We start from the raw sequence: 20832 nt of genomic DNA on the forward strand, positions 1-20832 counted from the left end.
GGACAGACACGCAATGAAGTTTATAGTATCGTTGAAGAGATTATAGTGAATCTTTTGATCTATAACACTAATTACCGAAGCCATAAGATGTGAAAATAAGAAGTCTAAATTTAAATCTATGTTAAAAATACACTACCTCAATATTTTGTAGTAATTGCACTACTATAAAATTAAGTTAAGTACATATGTAACTAGAGACTGATGACCCCACAGTCAAACTCATTATTGAGTTTTGCGGGGCTATGATTATTGTATGAATACTCTGTATTTTATTAAATAAATAAATAATAATAATAATAAAATCATTACTCGCTATATTTTAGTCCGCAAGCAATGTCCAGTTTTATGCAATTGAAGCATGTCGTTTGAAAATGAGAGCATTTTATGTACGCAGAGATGGGCTAATCGATTGTATGGAAGCGGCTTTTTGGCGCCATGTTAGTGGAACTATTAATGTTGTTGCTGTTTGTAATACATTCTTCATTCTCACTTGGCTAGTTTGTTGTGTAACTATTAATGTTGTTGCTATTTGTAATACATTCTTCATTCTCACTTGGCTAGTTTGTTGTGTAACTATTAATGTTGTTGCTGTTTGTAATACATTCTTCATTCTCACTTGGCTAGTTTGTTGTGTAACTATTAATGTTATTGCTGTTTGTAATACATTCTTCATTCTCACTTGGCTAGTTTGTTGTGTAACTATTAATGTTGTTGCTGTTTGTAATACATTCTTCATTCTCACTTGGCTAGTTTGTTGTGTAACTATTAATGTTGTTGCTGTTTGTAACACATTCTTCATTCTCACTTGGCTAATTTGTTTTATAAATAACCTAGTTTCGACTCTAATCAAATAATCAAAACTAAACCAAACATTTGTCTATTAACCAAACATCCAGAACTGCCATTAGTATTTAACTGACATTAGTTGAACTTATTAGCTTGTCAAACAATAGTACAAGCTTAACTGTGCAGTTGCTGTAGTTAAATAACTGACACATTTCCTTATTGTGAGTTACTTAGCAAGTTTAAGCCGACGGCAAATTTAATTTAGTTTCATTGTTATTATTGCCAGAATAAATGAATGTCAAGATGATGGTGTGACAACAACTTATCTTCTAACTAAACAAATTAATTGTAGATGTTCTTGTTTTAGTTTTTTTAGGGTTCCGTACCCAAAGGGTAAAGACTCCGCTGTCCGTCTGTCCGTCTGTCTGTCACCAGGCTATATCTCATCAACCGTGACAGCTAGACAGTTGAAATTTTCACAGATAATGTATTTCTGTTGCCGCTATAACAACAAATACTAAATAGTACGGAACCCTCGGTGGGCGATTCCGACTCGCACTTGTCCGGTTTTTTTTTACTGACGTAAATGGCTTGACAGATTATACCTCTATAACCTGTACCTAGTTCTACTAGGCTGGCTGTAATTCTACGTGAAAAAAAAAACAGTATTTTGGTAAAATTTTATTGAATCACATAGGAATGTTTATTAGTTTATTACATTGAAAATAAAATAAATCTATAGTATTTATGCAACAGCCTAATTATAATTATATTTACTAGTTTTTAACGAAAAGTAAATAATATTTTAAAACTCGCACACTACTGATTTATAAATAGACTGAAAATAAAATAGCAAATTTAATAAAACAAACAAACAAACAGGCAAGCATACAAAATAAAAAGTCTCCTTAGGGACACTTAGGTAGATAAATAATATTTTATTTTAGATTTGCTAAACTGAACATTGTCTTTGTATAAAACATATTATTTACAATACAATAAAATCGATAATTGAGTAGGTATATACCTAACATCTTTATTACCTAGTCATTTAACCCACTCATTAGATAAAAATGTATTAAACATATTAATAACGGGTCACTCACGTATTTTAAGTCGAAAACGCTCGACATGTTTCGACGCTCCTCGGTACGGAGTGAAACATGTCGAGCGTTTTCGACTTAAAATACATGAGTGACCCGTTATTAATATGTTTAACATGTCTGTGTCTCACGGAAGTTTTGTTATTAATAATGTATTAAGTTGTATAACCTAAATATAAACATTAAACATATATATTCAAATGGTATATCAAAGCTATTAAATTTATTAAATGCTATACATATTTAGAACAATCATCGTATTTATTGAAGAAAATTGGTATTGGTTATTAAAATGGGGATTTCAAAGATTTTTTTTTAATGTACAGTCAAGTGTAAAAATATGAGTGCATATAACTCAAAAATATGTCTCATAGTTTTTAATTCGCTGACAAGAGCTGTGGGACATATTTTTGAGTATGATGTGCGCACCCATATATATTTTTACACTTGGCTGTACGTACATGTTGGGTTATTTCTAGTTAATATTTACTTTAAGGGCAGGTAAAGAGGTACCTATGCCTTTAGTTTATCTATATTTTATTACATTTGTAATGTAGCTCAAAAAATATTTCGATAAAGGCAAATTAAAGAGCAGGCTGAGATTTAAGCCTTTTACAAGCTTGATATTTGTATAAATAATCTATAATTGTCATCAACAACTAGATTAGTTAAATGCAACAATGAACCTTAATATTACATGTATCTATCATCATAAGAATTAAATTGAGCTCATCTGAAGCTTGTATAATTTTACTTATATGATTTTTATATTAACATCATATTGCAATATTATCGAGATCCAGATCATCAAAATACTATTAAAATTAAGTCTCCTTTTGTCATCAGAAAATACGTTGTAAGCCGTTAATATGAAAATCACTATTTTCCAAACACTCAAGTGCGTTTTAACTAGATTTATTAATCCATGGAATCTACCGAATTTAAAGACCGATCACAACGGCACACGACTTTTGCTGTTTTTTTTATTATGCTATTCTTTTTAATTTACAAATTGTCCAGCTCCCAGTTTTACCTAATAAGGAAGACACGATCGAGCCAAAGATGAGGAACTAAGTCCTGTTACAGCAAAATAATTCGTAACCTTTTGCCAAAATAGGGCAGAACTGCTAGGGGTTAAAAATTACCAGCCAGAAAACCTTGACGACATTTAAATTTAGAAGGAACTGAATTTTTATAGTCCCTTTGTCGATCCGATTGGAAGCGAGGGATTAAATACCCATGTAAACGGTCCATAAAACTTTGTACACAGTTAGGTATTTCGGACACTCACGATACAGTATAACAGATAGTGTCCGACCGAAGACGGTTTTTTTTGCCGAAACCTTAACCAAGTGTCGGTTTTACTCTAGTCTCGCCCGAAACATGATTTTTATGCCCAAACCGAAACTTCGGTCGGACACAAATAAAAAAGGTCTCCAAACTTACGCCCTTACTATTAGCCCGCGTAAAGAAAGCAAACAGAGCCAAAGGCCTTACAGTCCGGCCCGCTAAATCGAAGGTCCTCAATGAAGGCCCTCAAGTCAAAATCTATAGACCTCTCCAGTATAATCCATACTAATATTATAAATGCGAAAGTCTGTCTGTCTTTCTGTCTGTGTGTTCCCTCTTCACGCTTAAACCGCTGAATCGATTTAGATGAAATTTGGCATAGAGATAGGTTGAGTCCCTGAGAAGGACATAGGATAGTTATTATCCCGAAAATCATCCCTAAAGAAAGTAAAAAGCGGGTTGGAATTGAGATAATTAATGAAGTGCCTGCTAATTTGTGTGCATAATATGCTCAAATTGAATGATTGCTATGAGAATTTTTTCAGGCGCTATACTTTAGCTGCTGTTACTAAGCCCACGCAGACAAAGTCGTGGGCAAAAGCTAGTAACACCATAAACAGCCTCTTGTTATTACAGGTCGTAGAATCCCGCAAAATGGTGGCCCTCTAAAATTTGGAGACCCCTGCAGTAATAACTCATAAAACACCTCCTTAATTTTTATTTGAGGTCCTCAGCATCCCCCAGCAGGTCCTCACACTCCTTCTCGTCCCACTGTTTGTCGTCCAGCTTGCCTGCTCCGGCGACCACTTCGTACTCGTTCAGCTCGGCTTCCAACTCTTTCTCCCATTGCTCTGCAATATTGGAACGAGTGAGAGGTATTTTATGGGGTTCTTGCCTGGATTGCGTGGAATGATATATGACCAAACAGCTGTTATATTGCAGTTAACTATAGCCGGTCAAACAAATTTGTCAGTAGAAAAGGGCGAATTTTCTATGGGACGATAACCCTTCGCTCTTTGCTACTGACGGAAATTGCTTGACAGAGTATTTATATATCATCGTAATAATGGAAAATATGTAAAGAAATACACTCAAATTCCCCTTTTGCATACTCTAATTTAAAATAAATATAGATGTATCCTTTTAGCTTTGTTTAGTTTCTTAAAACATACGGAAAAGAGAAAAAGTGAGGTTATATTATTGGAATCTAATGGTGGCGTCGAGTTTAGGTTTAACCGGTTAACCCCGGGTTAGTGGAATGGTAAAAGTTGCCTTAAGCAATGTGAGCATGAAATCTCATTATTTCTCATGAAATGGCTAGATGATCTTGACTTGGCTTCCAAAGGATTAGCCAGCGAGGCTTAGACTAGCAAGAGCTTGCATACAATTTACGTTACATTGCCGACTACTAAGGTTATTTACGTGACATTGCCGACTACTAAGGTTAATTTACGTGACATTGCCGCCTACTAAGATTAATTGCATTCAAAAGTGATCAGATACCGCAATGTATAGTCTGCATATTCTCATATGATTTTTACGCCTAAGACGGTAATCTGTTAAACAGAAGCCATTGTTCCTTTTCTACGAGCGGTCGGCTATTGTGTGCCATTGAGTCTGAGCGCGTGCCACGACGCGTGCCATTGTCAGACACAGTGGCACACAATGGCCGACCGCTCACTCAAAAGGAACAATGGCTTTTGTTTAACAGATTACCGTCTTAGGCGTAAAAATCATGCTAAACCTCGCTTTAGTTTGATAAGAATACTTTGCTAAAACGATATTTAGAATAATCTAAAAAATTATATTACCTTTAGAAAAACTTCTCAAAACCGACACTAAAAATAACAAGACCGATGTATTTTAGAATAATATAATTATTTCAATTCATAATAACTAACTATAATGCCAATTTCATAACTTTTACGTTGTTCTAAACATTGTTCATGTACTGATAGTAAATTACTCTAACTGTCTAAATTACACTTTCAAGTCGTTTAGAAACTAAATAACGTACTAATGTGTGGTAGGGGTGAAATTGCTGTAAGTACTTACACTTAATTTTACCAGTTTAATTTACACGGTGGCTAAAAAATAAGTGCATTCCCGTTGCCAGCAGGGTTTTGGGATACTGAGCAACTTTTACTATGGGACTAACCCCGAAATCGCGAAAAGAAATTGGCTGTGTCATACATTTTAGCTGGTCCATTTTCTATGGTTTTTTCGCGATTTCGTGGTTGGTCCCATAGTAAAAGTTGCTGAGTATAATCCCAAAACCTCCCTGGCAATAGGAATGCACTTTTTTAGCCACCCTGTATAGGAGGCAAACGAGCAGATCAATCCCCTGATGGTAAGCAATCACGATTGCCCATGGGTTGCAAGTGCGTTGCTGGCCTTTAAGATGGGAGTATGCTTTCTTTTTTGAAGGTCGCATCGGTACCAAACCAACCAAGCGGCCAACAAAGTTTTCAAAATCACTCCGTACCAAATCATTTGGAAAATTATATTAAACCAAATCCGTAGCTGTTCATTTTATTTGGTTCCCCATCTTGGCAATTTATCAATCTTTATTTGACATTGACGAAACGTGGAGGAAAACTATTTACCCAGTCATTAGTAAATGTAAGCGAAAAATCGAATATCGTGAGTGTTGTGTGTCGACCCGGTGACATCCCTAGTGCACAAAACGTTCAAGTTAATAAACAAGACCAAATGCGGGTAGTTCGAAAAACTCGCGCGCCTAGAAGATGTTGATTTTAGCCAATCTTCTCCGAGACCACGGGGACAACGCCGTCCTCGAAACGTCGGAGGTAAATTTAAAACTTATTTTACGCGATTCCCCGTCCCGTCCCGTCGTTGTGAATAATAATGAAAGTTTAAATCAGGGTATTTTTTTTTGTAGTTACAGCAATTTCCTCCCCGCGTGAATGTCATGGAAGAACGGGTAACCGAACGCTATAACTTTTTTTTTAAATATAATAACTGCGAAGATCCAAAACACACAACAGCCAGATTATTTAGTTACATTTAAAGACACTTTATAATTTTTGACGAGTTTGGCATGTGGAGGGGCGAGCGGTTGAAAAGTTGCCATAGCTGTCTCACTTAGTGACGTCATCCGTTCTTAATCCTGTAGCATAGGGTTGTCACGCTGTAACATAAATTGTTCCAACAGTCATTCGAATTCTTTTTATTACGACAAGTTCTTCAAATGCAGGTGAAATGTATTTTAACTTGTGAAATTTACACATATTAACTAAACGAATATCCAACGCCATTTTTATCCAAAACGCACCATAATAAATAATGCTTTCATTCTGTTAAAGTTGTTAAACCATTGACATTGTACTTGTACTTGATATTACTTTTGTAGTACGTTTCATACACTTTCATTCTAATTTCGAAGTCCAAATCTTTCAACGAAGTATCTGACACACAGTTGTAATAACTTGTAATCCTTACACCTCCAGTTAGGGAAGCCTCTACTCAAAACCCCGCTTCGCTCGGCCTTCCACATGTCAACTCGCTGTAATCGCGTTTAGGCTCGAGTAACTGCTGCGAGGGAACGTAGGCCAGTGCTCGTAATTTCTCTTTGCGGACACCAGAGGCGCTGGGGGCTACACTACAACTATCGATAATATAAATATTATAAGACATCTTACACAGTTCTTAAATTTATTCGACAACCCTGAAGCATAGGGGAGATGAGACAACCCTAACGTCAAGATATCGCTCTAAAACCTTAAGGGCCCTCCACACTCGTGCGCGAATCGCGTCGCGAAGACGCGAATGCGAGTGTGGAGTCTAGTTCGCTAATCTGCGAAATCGACTCCACACTCGCGTTCGCGGTTTCGCGCCGCATAGTCTGGAGCGGGCTTTGGAAATTCAGGGTTGTGTATCGTAAACTTAAAGCCTCACAAAATGAGTTGTATTAGAAAATTAAAGTAATATTAAGTTAATTTATGTGTCTAAAGTTATTTGATCAATTTATTTTGGTGAATTTCTATAACTGCAACCACAATGAAAGTAGAAGGCAAAAAAGTAGTGCCCCCATAGCCTCTGTCCTTATAACTATAATAAATAGATGATTTTTTACTTAAATATCAACTATACTACACAAATTTAATTACATTGGATATCTCAGATACAATGTAACAACCTAGTCTAATTGTAAATATTTGATTACAAAAGAAACACGGAAGAGTGTGTTGCCAGCCAGTTTTGTATCCTTGAAATTGTAGGCAGTTTTTTTTAATTGACTGTCACGTACACATAAGTGATATGTCGCGGCTATACGACGGGTAAAGCCCGGTTCACATTTGTCTGACGTGTCGTGTTGTGTTGTGTTGTGTTGTGTTATGTCGTGACGCATATCGGTTTCATATACCCGTCAGAACACAACACGACACAACACGACAGACAAATGTGAACCGGGCTTAACTTTCGAAAGCTCGCATCTCGATCTCACAGACATTTTCAATATCTGAAATTATCTGAGCACTCTCGCCCTATATTCAAAAGTCAAAGTTATATTCCGAAGTGTTACAGAGAGACAAGCGTGCGAAAGTGACCCTTCTTCATGTCTGGGCTGGACTGCGATCCCTTCGAAAAACTGACAACACTTTATATTTACAAAAAATAAAGTTTCAACATTGCTACACGTTGAAATCAGACCAACTTTGAGAAATGCAAGCGAAACAAAAAAGCACACGTCAATGCAAAACAGACTTTTAAGCGATGTAGATATAGTTTAAAATCGGGTAGCAATGTCAAAACCAGAAACTTAGTCGAACTACCCTCCTTAGACCCCGAGTCATTTTTGCAGTTTTAAATTTGGAACCTATAATTCCATTATAGCTCAAAATTTGATTTGACTTTGTCCTTTCAAAAGGACATCGGGAATTAGGAGGCTACTGAGCGGTACTAAACTGTGACGGAGCTATAGAATCTTAGTACAAGAATTAATAATACTTAGACATATATATAACATTCAGTAGACATTAAAATAGGTTCCATTGAAAATTTGATAGACAAGTATACAGTTCGAATACCTCAATAGCTTTTTTTAAAATTTTATTTAGTTTTTTTTATATAGCTATTGAAATACAGACCTAGTTATATATTTAATGTGATACAACAGGTGATATATAAAGACACGACAATATATACAGTTACGTCCAGCGGGACAAGCGATATTGTCATAACATTCATTATATATGATGATAAATAACAACGGTGAGATATGGAGCTGATATATTATATAATAATAAACAATCGAAGAGCAATAGTTTCTTTATATAATATGCATAAATCATAGTGTGATAGGATTAACAGTGAAACAGTGATGGTTTGGTAGAATAATGCCATCTTGCTATTATCGCAGTTATATGTTTTTTTTACGTGTGGCTCAGAATATCTACACTAAAGTGAATTTCAATATTTATTTAAATGCTAAAATTCCCAGTGTGGTTATGTCAATAATGATACATCATTGGCTATATCATCTGTTGTAGATGCTTGTTGCGGCATTTGTGGGTTTATGGGGTCCAGCATCGCCGTTTATGGCTATAATGGATTATGGCTATGGCTATAAAGTCCTATCGCAGCGCGTTATTTTTTGCCACATCGATCGCACACAAAACGCATCCGCGACTTTTCTGCCTAAGGTTCTCCAGCCAGCCATCAACGAGCTTTGATGTTCCGACTATAACCTCGTAAGACCCACCATATAAAGCTTTTCAATTTTTAATTTGAACCTAATTCTATAAGCAAATTGGAACGAATTTCGTTTGTTTTACAACGCAGTGAAACAAAAGAAATGCTACTCTATTTGTTTCATCAAAAGGTTCAAATTAAATTGCAATGAATATGTACATTTTAATGTACATTGAGACTTACGAGGTTAATGTCGTGACGCCATTCCGGTCAATAATGATAAAATTTATAAGAAATATCAGACTAGTATACATTTAAGTCCGAAATTTATACCAAACGTAACTGTGCGTAAACTACCATCTTAATTTATCAATATTTAAAACTTCAGTTATTTTAGTAACTTTGGAGAATATATTTTCCCCGAGTTAAACAAATGATTTCAACGTTTCACTTAAAAAAAAGTCATTAATACATACACGCCGCCCTAATTGTGTTTGCAATAATAACTATAATTTACGAACACGCAGAAAATCTTTTATTTTATCAGTGTGGTAAATTAAAAATTAAATTGATCGGGGTTTGAAGATATTAAAACAATAAAAATACATATTTGACTGTACTTTCAACCAATTCTCGGCCACTCTGTACTTTGTCACCAAGACAACACGAAACCAATGAGCTCTCATACATATGACCGTAACTAAAGTAAGGACGCTAAGCAGCAAGAATTTAGTACGGATTTAGTATTTCAATGTAGGAAATTCGTCGTGTTTAGGATCCTTGTTTTATAATAAAGTACGATGTGGCCCCGAAATGTCGACTGTACTTGTGGCATTATTCCACCTAACCGAAACTTACACGAGAAGAGCCTAACATCGCAAGTACACTTCGCCTCGAAGCCTCAACTGGATTGCCGGTTCTATTCATTCCTAAAGCCCGATTCACATTAGTCTGACGTGTCGTGTTGTGTTGTGTCGTGACGCATATCGGTTTCATACATTTAATATGGTTGCATTCACATTTGTCTGACGTGTCGTGATGCACGCTGCGTCAGACAAATGTGCATGCAATCATATTAAATGTATGAAACCGATTGCCGTTTTGATGCGTCACGACACAACACAACACGACAGACAGATATGAACCGAGCTTAAGGCTCTTCTTAGGCCCGTACAATGACTAGGTTTACCTAAAAGCATTGCTAAAAGACTCCAGTACATATATTCTCTGCTATTTTTGTATTCATATCAAATGAGTTTCAAAATTTGTTACCTTTGAGTGTTTAGACTGACGCGTACAGTTCGTATGCAGGTACAGCATTTTTACGGGGCACACTTGGCAACTTGCTGCGCCAGCGCGGCCAAACTTTCTATGAACACATCCTATTTCGTTACCATAAGGTTTATGAAGTGTCAGTTAATTTTTAACGATGGTACACCAATTCCTGTGCCAAACATACTATCGTACCGGTACATCAAAGCCTTCATAAAACGATGTATACAGATCGTAAACTGATTTCGCCTTTAGACATTTCGGTCATAACGCATCTAGATAACTTTGGAGTCAACGTTTAGCTTTTAGGGTACACCGAGTCAGTACTAAGTTAGGGTTGTCACTTACAAATCTACATTTCCGTTTTGTCTAGGCTAGAATTTATCAATGTTATCATTGTCTGTCCTTTCTAACGTAGGACCAGATCAAAAGTGACGCTATTTTTACACGACATAAAAAAACGCAAGTATTTTTAAATTTACATCGTTTTCCCTGGGAATTGTTTTTAGGCTCAATACGTATTTTAGATTCAATCATTATACAAAAACCCGCATCAGTGACAACCCTAACCTTAAACAAATGTATGACTTAAAAAATACGATGATATAAATAAACATAAATAGAGATATGATCCTCGGCATATCTTACGGACCCTCTGGTACGGAGTAACACTAATATATACTTGTCATATAGAGCCTATAGTGAATAAGAACCGTGCAATGGTGTTATATGTGATGCCCGTAGTCCATGCGTTGCTTAAGCTGCATTCCGGGAGAGAAAATGCTTTAAAACAGCTGTCAGTAACACTTATATGCACAAACTATATTTGCACTGTTTATTCAGTAATTAAGCATTTATTTACTTTAAAATATTAAATGCAAGTATATTTTGTATTAAATATATTTTCATAATACTCTTGGATCTGACGACAGATCCCTTCTCCGTCATGTTTAATTTAAATCATCATCATCTTCCTCGCGTTGTCCCGGCATTTTGCCGCGGCTCATGGGAATCCCTAGAATGAGCGTAGGCACTAGTTTTTACGAAAGCGACTGCCATCTGACCTTCCAACCCAGAGGGTAAACTAGGCCTTATTGGGTAATAGTTCGGTTTCCTCACGATGTTTTCCTTCACCGAAAAGCGACTGGAAAATATCAAATGATATTTCGTACAGAAGTTTCGAAAAACTCATTGGTACGAGCCGGGGTTTAAACCCGCGACCTCCGGGTTGCAAGTCACACGCTCTTACCGCTAGGCCACCAGCGCTTATGTTTAATTTAAATAAATACTATAAATATTAGTTAAACTTTAACTAAATCGTAAGATCCAAAAGCATGCAAGTTTTTTCTCAAAGTTGGCTTGACAGTGACATTATATTTTTACAGTTCCAAGAGAAATCTAAAGCTTAGTTGATGTCATCGCTGCGATGTCAAATATCTTATTAAATGATCCACCATTTTTGTTCCGAATGGAGTCAAACGTATAATTTTAAACAAGGTAATAAATAAGTATGATAGTGATATATAAAATGCTATTATTGTCATAGCGTCGGCAAAAATCGCTAATCCAGTAACTATATTTCAAGGAAATTAAGTAATTTGCTACTTTAGCCAACAAAACCTAAAGTTGAAAACCTCTTAACTCCTTCTGAAGGATGAGTTAGCGACTTTAGCCGACGGTATTACAAGAATAAAGACGATCCACTAACAATGACAGATCATTTATATTGGTTACATAGCGGGGACCACGTATATTTTTCACTACATTGACTTCGATCAAGACTGCACAACAGATAATGATGAGAACAATAACATACTAAATAATATGGCTAATGTGTGTTGAAATAAAAACAAAATAAACGGTAAATTAATGCAAGGAATCAAATAGCATTTCAAACTTAACGAGATCAATTTTACAACCTATTGCCCAAATTTTGCGACATGGTTACGTTCAATTGCGTTTATCAAGTAGAATAGAATAGAATAGAATAGAATAGAACATTTTTATTCAACATCACATGAAATGGCAGAGTTAAATAAAAGTAAAGTAAAGTAGTTAAATAAAATACCATAGCTGATAAACTAATGGCAAAATACAAGAAAATTTACCAATTAAGTACAAAAAAACATAAAACTTAACTTAACTTAGTATAAATCATTTAATATCCCACCTAATTAATATTTAAACAACAGAAATTGGAAAAAACACTGTTAAAACTCAACAATATGTCAAAAAAAAGTCAAGTACAAAAAGCCATAACGTTCTTCAGCAGACAAATAAAAACAAAACTATGACGTTGAAAACGCAATTGAAAATCCCCAGTCGTATAAATTCAATTATCCTTACCGTCGTCGTTTTCTCTATCGACTTTGAGCGACTTTATCCGCTGCTTGGCGTCTTCGATCGACTCCTGAGAGGATTTCTCTTTCACTATGAGCTCGTTGCTGGATGATTTGTAGTCTATTATTGGGATAAGGAAATAAACAATAAGAAAATTATAAAAAAAAATCAATAAGTGCATGGTGAATAAAATTAAAAACATCACAACTAAACACACAAAGAAAGATAAAAGGACAAGAACGGAAAGCAACATTCGGTGAAATGTTCGCCTAAAACTATACTTGTCTCATTTCGCATTGGTGTTAATTTATTTTATTTAATTAATTTAAGGATCACCAACGGATAATAATACATCTACACTAGTACATTAGAACAAGGACAATTAACATTACTGATGTTTAGCCACTTATAGGTGACCACAGCTCACACAATGATACTTATTAACGATTTGTTCCAGTACTTTCTGATTAAATTACCTAATTAAATTATTATTTGTTTACATTTTCGAAAAAATTAATCTTTATACCAATGCGTAGATTACTCGCAGGCTTGAAGTCGCTATAGAAAATGTTTCGTTTTCTAGCAGTCTAAAAGTAGATGGCAACAACGCTACTAGCTGCGAATTCAACCCATATTTTTTTTACATTTTGATTCGTTCCTCCGCCCAATTGTAAAACAAAATGTTGGTGGAAGCATTCCGAACTTGTCTACCGTTTTCCCGTAGAAACGCAAATTTTCTGAAGATTTTCAGGTAGTTAGGAGTTTTTTTTTCTATCACAATAGAAGTGTAATTTGTTCAATAAAGTAATCGACGAAAAAGTGTAGGTAATAAGATGAAATGCGTTTGCTCTGGACAGCTCATGGAATGTTCTGGCAGCATGCATACGTGATGACTACATACCCTGGGAGTCGTCGGCGCTGGCCTGACGAGATCCGGCGGCCACCGCGTCCGCCTCGTTGGCCTGGCAGACCAGCGATAGGCGGTAGAAGTAGTTCCGCCAAAAGTTCTCCTCCGTGATGCTGGAACGTAACGGGTTAGTCAGTTAAGCCCGGTTCACATTTGTCTGACGTGTCGTGTTGTGTTGTGACGCATATCGGTTTCATACATTTAATACGGTTGCGTTCACATTTGTCTGATGCACGCTGCGTCAGACAAATGTGCACGAAACCGTATTAAATATATGAAACCGATATGCGTCACGACACAACACAACACGACACGTCAGACAAATGTGAACCGGGCTTTAGTTTACCAGGATGGTTGCGCTTTTATTGCCTGTCACTCACGCACTTTACATACTGGTCATAATATGACAGTCACGTTCCTAGGCATATCCGGAAGTCAAGATCCGCCCGCCCACACTACTACTACCCGCATAGTTTACCTTGGATACAGCTGTGTAAAAATGAATGATAAAAAGCGTATCCGAACATTATGGCCTCGGCATTGAAAGATTTCAGATTTCAGATTTCAGATGATTTATTGATAAATGTACATCTCATTTACATGTCAAACAAAAATACAAACTATTCAAAGATAATATAGATAGAGATTTATGTTATCATATTTTATCCCTAACCTATTTGTATCTGCCGCTCAACAAACTGGCTTTCTTCTGGGCCCGGTTCAAATTTGTCTGTCGTGTTCGTGTCGTGTTGTGTTGTGTCGTGACGCATATCGGTCGGTATACAACACGACACGTCAGACAAATGTGAACCGGGCTTAATACGACTCCCCTTACTTCGAATAAATATATTATACGACTTTCCTTAGGGCTGGTCATACAAGTTTTGTAATTCATACCGCTTAGCTTACATGGTTTATAAAAAGTTGATTGACTATGGTTTCGTTGAAGAAATTCAGTCGATATTGTATGAGGTTTGCAAATTTCTAGTACATCAGGGCTGACACGCCATACATCAAAAAACACTTGCGTTTCTATGTGTGAACGGCACATCTGCACACGCGGCATGCGTCATAGTGTGAGTAAGTTGCTTAAAAATATTACTGAGCGAACGGCAAACGGCCGTCAATCTGCTGTCTGGCGAGGTAATTCGAGTCGGGGCGGGGTGGTGTGTGACCGTTCTGTATGATAATACTATTACTTATCCTGTGATTCCTGTGACATCAGTGAACTCTTCTTATGCTAATTGAACGTCCTGGTCATTTGGCAAGTCAGGGCGTCACTCGCTACCGCCCTTTAAATGTGAGGAGCTCAGATTTACTCCAAATCTAAGTAACTGTACGATTGAGGACACTTACACTTTAGGCACGAGGTCAAAGCGCATCTTCTCTAGGTTGGAGTCCTCGGCCATGATGGCGGTGGCTACAAGGTACATCTTGTCGTAGTCAAACTCGAACTCCACGCCGGCGGGTGGCGCTCGCACGAAGTTCCTTCGGTCCTGGAAGATTTTACGTTTGGATTTATATTATACGAAACGATAAACATCACAAAGAGTCATTTTGTGAATATTCCGCCAGCCTACGCCTTCGATTGCGGTGTATTTCCTGCTATAATTGTATTCATCTTTCTGTTTGCCAGGTATTTTTTTATAGACAGCTTCCTCTTCTCGACTTTAATTAAAACGCGTGCTGTAATAGTTATTTACGATACAAGTGCGGAAAAGAGGAAATACGAAACGAGCGGCGATAAATTAAAACACGACCGCAGGGAGTGTTTTAAATCGACACGAGTTGCGAATTACCTATTCGCACGTGTATCGTACAACGTTTTACAGTACATACCCTTTAAACTTTCAACATATGCACGAAAAGTGCTCTTTACGCACTAGTGCGAGAAAGTAGCACCATATGTACTGTAAATTAATTTTCTAGACCAGAAATGTCACTATTGACCGCTGACAGATTATGTCCAGTCAGCGGCAGATGTTGCTAAGCGGGCGAGGTGTTCAAAATGACATTGACACGCGCTTATTTTCTTAACAATAAAGTCGCGTCAAGATCATTTTGAACACCTCGCCCGCTTAGCAACGTCTGCTGCTGACTATCCATTGCCGTTTCATAACAAAAAAATAAAATGTGAATCAGGCTCCAACATGATTTATACCTCCATCATCTTTCAGCATGGCTTCGTTGGGGCTCCGAGCCAAGTGTGAGGCACCACCCCTGCTAACCGCGCTTTGCCATTGTGTAGGTATAGGTACAACTCTAGACAGCGAGTTGGGACTCCGGACGACTTGTGGGATGCCGCTCCCTGCTGGCTGGACTGATACATTGAACAATGAGAGACACTCTTCCTTCAGCCTCATTGAGGCGTACTTACAGTGGATAACGAGAGGCATTCCTCCTTCAGCGCAGCCTCGTTGGGTGCTCCGACCCACGGCGCGACGGCCGCGGCGCCTGTGCCCCCCTGTCCCTTGATGAACGCATCTTGCTCTTTGTTGAACTCGCCCAAGATGCTCTGAGGACACAGAGAATAGCCAGATAAATATGTGATTATCGTAACGAAATAATTAACTATCAGGAAATATGTCACAAGGATGTTTTGCAAGTTCCGCTAGTAGCCGGTCTTAGCTTTCGGGCAGGAAGTTAAAAATAGGACAGATATTTGGAATTGAGAACAAAGTTCCGTATAAACAAAGATAGATATAACTCCGTAATAGATAGATACAGTCTAAGGAAAAAACGTGCCTCGAAAATCAAGAAAATTTGATTCTCGTTCAGAGGGCGCTACTAGTTTTGGCCTACAGTCGTCTAGATGGCGTTGACGGTTTCGTTTGTTATTTAACAATTTTAACGCATATCAGTAAAAGAACATGGGTCAAAATCATAAAAATAATTAATGCAAATAAAAAAAATCATTTATCTATATTTAAATACATTCTATTGTATTTTTATAAATCTTCATTTTTAGTTTTAAAGTGTCTCGACAGATGGCAGTGAATTTACTGGGGTTACAAAATTTACTATGACAGTACCGCTCTAGTATAAGTTACTCTATGGTATAAAGGAAATCGAGTTAAAAACTGTAATGGAGTCCCACCTTTTATAAATATCCGGTTCAGAAGGCTAGAATTTAAATTGCAAACGACTACCGGGAAATTAAGACTTGGATTCTCTTCATAACTTACATACGGTATATATTTCTTAGAAGTAACTTAAATATTAATTCATCCGCAGAACACCCCCAGCCTAGATACGACAGCTGTAAAGTCGCCGAGGAAAAAGCTAATTTTCTCAGGTTTCCGAGTCCAACAATTTAATCATAACCAAGTAATTAGAACACTCCTCAACCCTTGTCATGTAATTTCCGTCCCTGTCGTGTCGGCTCTGATTGATACCTGGTACTGTGTAATTGGCAACGTCTCAATAATTCAAACGTTACGGAGCCCTTGTCTGTCGGTTTTGGACTGTTGGTAGACTGTGTTTGGATCGGAAATGATAGGTTATAAAAGTTTGGAATAACACGTTAACTTTGGATAGGTGCATAGAATGACACATCATAGGTAACAAAGTAAATATAGGATGGGCCAGTGATAAATTCTCTTTTCGTATTGTCATTTTTCGTTAAAATGCATTTATCATTGGCCCACCCTATATATTTACTTGAACAAAAAGAAGATGGTAGGTACAGTCGCCATCAGATATATCGGAGCGGCCGAGGTGTTCACAATATCTGAACACGCACTCTAACGCCCAGACAATAAAGGCGTGTTCAGATATTTGTGAGCGCCTTAGCCGCTCCGATATATCTGATGGCGACTGTACCTAACATAAGAAGCGTTGATGTGTAAAAAGAATGTGTTTATAATGGAGTATAAAATTGTTGTAAAAAAGCGGAGAATTTCACACAAAATCTTACAATAGAAGATATAATAAATACACCTTACTCTCAGGACGATACTTTGTAATTAATTCTATTAATTCATAATTCTAATAAGAGAAAAAAAGTCTCCGAATTTTCTTTCACTGTTTATTATTCAAATATTTGTATTAAGCAATTTATGATAATTGTCAGGGTGTAATAGAATTTTGAGATAGCTAATCTTCCATTTGGGCTTAATTTTTCTAATTCCGACATTGTTTAAATAATTCAAGAGTTCACGAGAACGAGTAACGATTTATCGTCAGGAGGTAAATTGAAAGGGAAAACTGAACAAAGCTGAGGAACCGGGGTGACATTGTCAAGGTCTCATCGATCAGATAAGGCACGCTTGCAGCCTGATTTGTCACATTTTTGTGCTACTGTTGACCTGCTAAACATTGCCTACCACGACAAAGATTTGATACTTAAAAGTAAGCAATTCTGCGGTACTGCTGAGTGGTGTTGTAACGTACCAAATGATATAACATTTAAAACTTTCGCGTTTTGAACACATATTAAATCACATTTACAATCGGGTTTATTGCGAATTTATTTTGTTACCTTTATTTACCGACGTTTCGACACAGGCCACCACCAGTGAAACCTGTGTCGAAACGTCGGTAAATAAAGGTAACAAAATAAATTCGCGATAGACCCGATTGTAAATGTGTTTTATACTCTGATTTGTAATTAGATTCCAAAAAAACTAACCTCACTTTTTCTCTTTTCCGTATGTTTTAAGAAACTAAACAAAGCTAAAAGGATAGATCTATATTTATTTTAAATGCTAGAGTATGCAAAAGGGAAATTTGAGTTTACTTCTTTACATATTTTCCATTATTACGAAAGAAAAAGGATCTGAGTGAGGTTAGTTTTTTGGAATCTAATTACAAATCAGAGTATAATATCGGTACCAAATGATGGTCTGGTAAAGCTTGCATACATCGTGTAGATTTTTTCCAGCTGTACGGATTTTTGGCTGATATTAAAACGGACACTATTAATTAAGATCAAGAGAATAGAAATAGTAGTCAACGAAAAGATGTCAAAGACAAGAGGAATTATAAAAACAATACTCAACAAGTTTTGGAAACAAATCAAATTATTTTATTAAATATCTTGATTTGTGTTTTTTTTAAGACCGTTCCATCGGTTTAACGCTGTCTCTGTCACATTTCGCAAGAAAGAACGGGAAAGATCATGCGCGCCAAGTGTCAATTTTGATCGAATTTTGTCGATATTTATTTATTTTAAAACTTAACAATATCGAAATTCGAAAGCTATGAAATTACTATTTAAGTTAAGATTGTTTTTTCTTCTTTTTTTGTTTATAGTATCACATAATAAATAACCGAGTAAAGTTGGATTAAAAGTCCGAGTTAGAGGTTACTTTGGGAATTAATTGTATCGAGCGAAGTTTCATAATTCGTGTATCGAAAGCTATGATATTAAAGATAATATAGTCAAGAACTATATATTTTTTTTCCACGTCTACGAATATCAACGCCTCTTAGAAAAACGGGATCATATAAGGAGATTTTTCGCCTTCTGGCTCAGGGAACCGCCTTAAGTAGGTACACTACTATATAAAAGACGCCAAGACGCAAAGACGCCTAGTCTTACTAAGATGGCATATAGTCGAGAAATTGGGACGGGTACCGCCGTGGCGAGGTGGCCTAGGGGTTCATGGCGTTAGCCGCGATAGCTAAAGACGGCGGTTCGAATCCGGCCTTCACCACTGGAGGGCTTCGTCACTTTTTCTTTAATATATGACATCTATTACTGTTTATAATACTCAACAAACTAAAAGTGGAACACAAATATCATTACCATTAAAAACATATCATATTTTCTTCACGCTTCGCTTCGCAAATTATTATTGCAGACTATAAAAGCAAATCAAAAGCAATCAGAAGTTATTCAATTTGCCAAACCGGGTCACCGATATCGGGCAGAGGCGGTCCTTTTCATTAAATTATTCACTGGTATTAATTAAGTACACTAGTTTATTCAGGGCAGGCCTGTGTGCGGTGAATAATAAATGTGTTTTAGTAAAGGTCTAATAATAGACTCACGACTTTCCTGGCATAATCATATTGAACATCTGAATGAGAGAATCAGAAAATTAATTTGGATATTCAAAATTCTGAAGCATGTAGCCTCTACAGAACTGCTAAAGCAAGTATAGATACTTGTCTCTAGCTCAATCTATAATCACTTATTGCATCCCAGTATGGGGCGGGGCAAATAAAACTAAACTTATGGAGGTTGAAAGAGCACAACGTAGTTTACTTAATGTACTCTAAACCTTTTAGATTCCCTACCACCGAATTATATAGGATCACAGACCTACATTCCGTAAGGAAGCTCTAAGTCTAAATTAAAGCATTGCTCCTTAAACAACACAAGGCTATGCAGTTTGTAGATGACACCTTGTTTCAAAGGAGAATACCCAATGTAGTTACTATTCCGTCCACCAAATCAAAATTCGCCCAACGCCAATTTCCGGCTCAATCGGCTAAGATATATGATGCGGTAAATAAAATGTACTTAACATCTACCCAATGCCACACTTCAGGTAAATATTAATTGTAAATAAATTGTAAATTGTTAAGTTTAAATTAAGTACGGTTTGTTGGTTTGTGCCCTATTTTCCAATGGAAGAGCGGTGTCTCCCGACACAAGTATCTTCATACTTAATGGGAGATTCCAGCCTTTTATGTTTTGTGTATTATGTGTTAAAACCAAATAAATGAGTTGCCTCCTGAGGTATTTCCTTTGTGCTACGACATGGGATTCTTCAAGAAGCGGGTATTTAGGGTTCTCAAGGGTCGGCAATGCTTAAGTGGCTCCTGTGATGTTGCTTACGTCCTTGGGCGACGATGACTGCTTCCCATCAGGCGGCTCGTCTGCTCGTTTGCTGAATATCACATAAAATAAAATAAAACTATTTTGTATAAAGGTCTGTGTTACGAGGGAAGTTTTTGATGTGGTACGGAGATACCTTAGTTTTGTCGTCACTTAATTTGTATGATTTCTGAAATAAACCTATAAAAACGGATTATATCGCGTATAGTCCGCCTGTTGTTACCTACCAATTTATATCTTTTCTCAATGTCTGTATCTTTTTTTTTCATGTAGTGTGCACAATAAAGCATTTTATTATTATTTTCAGGGGTTTTTTATATCTCAGCATAAGCTGGTAATTAATGCCAGCTACGGGCCTAAGCCAAGTAGATGACATAAAGTCAAAGATATACATTTTAAAAATAGGTTATTCAGCTTATTCGGTTCTAGCTTCATCTTGTTGCAAAAACTTTCTAACGATTCTGCATGTATTTAGTATCGCAGCTTTCTGCAGCTGCATGTAGGTGTTTTGTTTCAGATCAATGAGCTTCAGACTATGGTGGAGATGTTTGGGGATGACGCCGGTCGTTGACAAGACTATGGGGACAATGTAGACTTTTTCTTGGTTCCAGATCCTAGTGATTTCGTCTTTAAGGTCGGTATATTTATGTATTTTTTCGGTTATTGTTTTCTGTAGATTGTGAGTGTTGGGG

General features: G+C 36.8%; 1 protein-coding gene across 7 annotated transcripts in view; it reads right to left on the bottom strand.

Moving 5' to 3' along the window:
* Window positions 1–1454: 1454 nt before the first annotated feature.
* The window catches only part of LOC134750945 (synapse-associated protein of 47 kDa), a 134119-nt gene continuing 114741 nt past the window's right edge, over window positions 1455–20832 (bottom strand). For 4 of the 7 annotated variants that reach the window (XM_063686249.1, XM_063686558.1, XM_063686328.1 and 1 more), the window contains 5 exons: window positions 15731–15868; window positions 14710–14849; window positions 13348–13466; window positions 12453–12566; window positions 1455–4030 (listed from right to left, as the gene is read on the bottom strand). In XM_063686249.1, the coding sequence (XP_063542319.1) occupies window positions 3897–4030; window positions 12453–12566; window positions 13348–13466; window positions 14710–14849; window positions 15731–15868 (645 nt within the window). In that variant the 3' untranslated portion in view covers window positions 1455–3896. Of the gene's footprint in view, window positions 4031–5038; window positions 10868–12452; window positions 12567–13340; window positions 13467–14709; window positions 14850–15730; window positions 15869–20832 lie in introns of those variants that run through there. The other 3 variants (XM_063686409.1, XM_063686628.1, XM_063686693.1) reach the window with 3 other exon arrangements.

The sequence above is a fragment of the Cydia strobilella genome, chromosome 1 (assembly GCF_947568885.1).
Source record: "Cydia strobilella chromosome 1, ilCydStro3.1, whole genome shotgun sequence".
NCBI classification, from domain to species: Eukaryota; Metazoa; Arthropoda; class Insecta; order Lepidoptera; family Tortricidae; genus Cydia; species Cydia strobilella.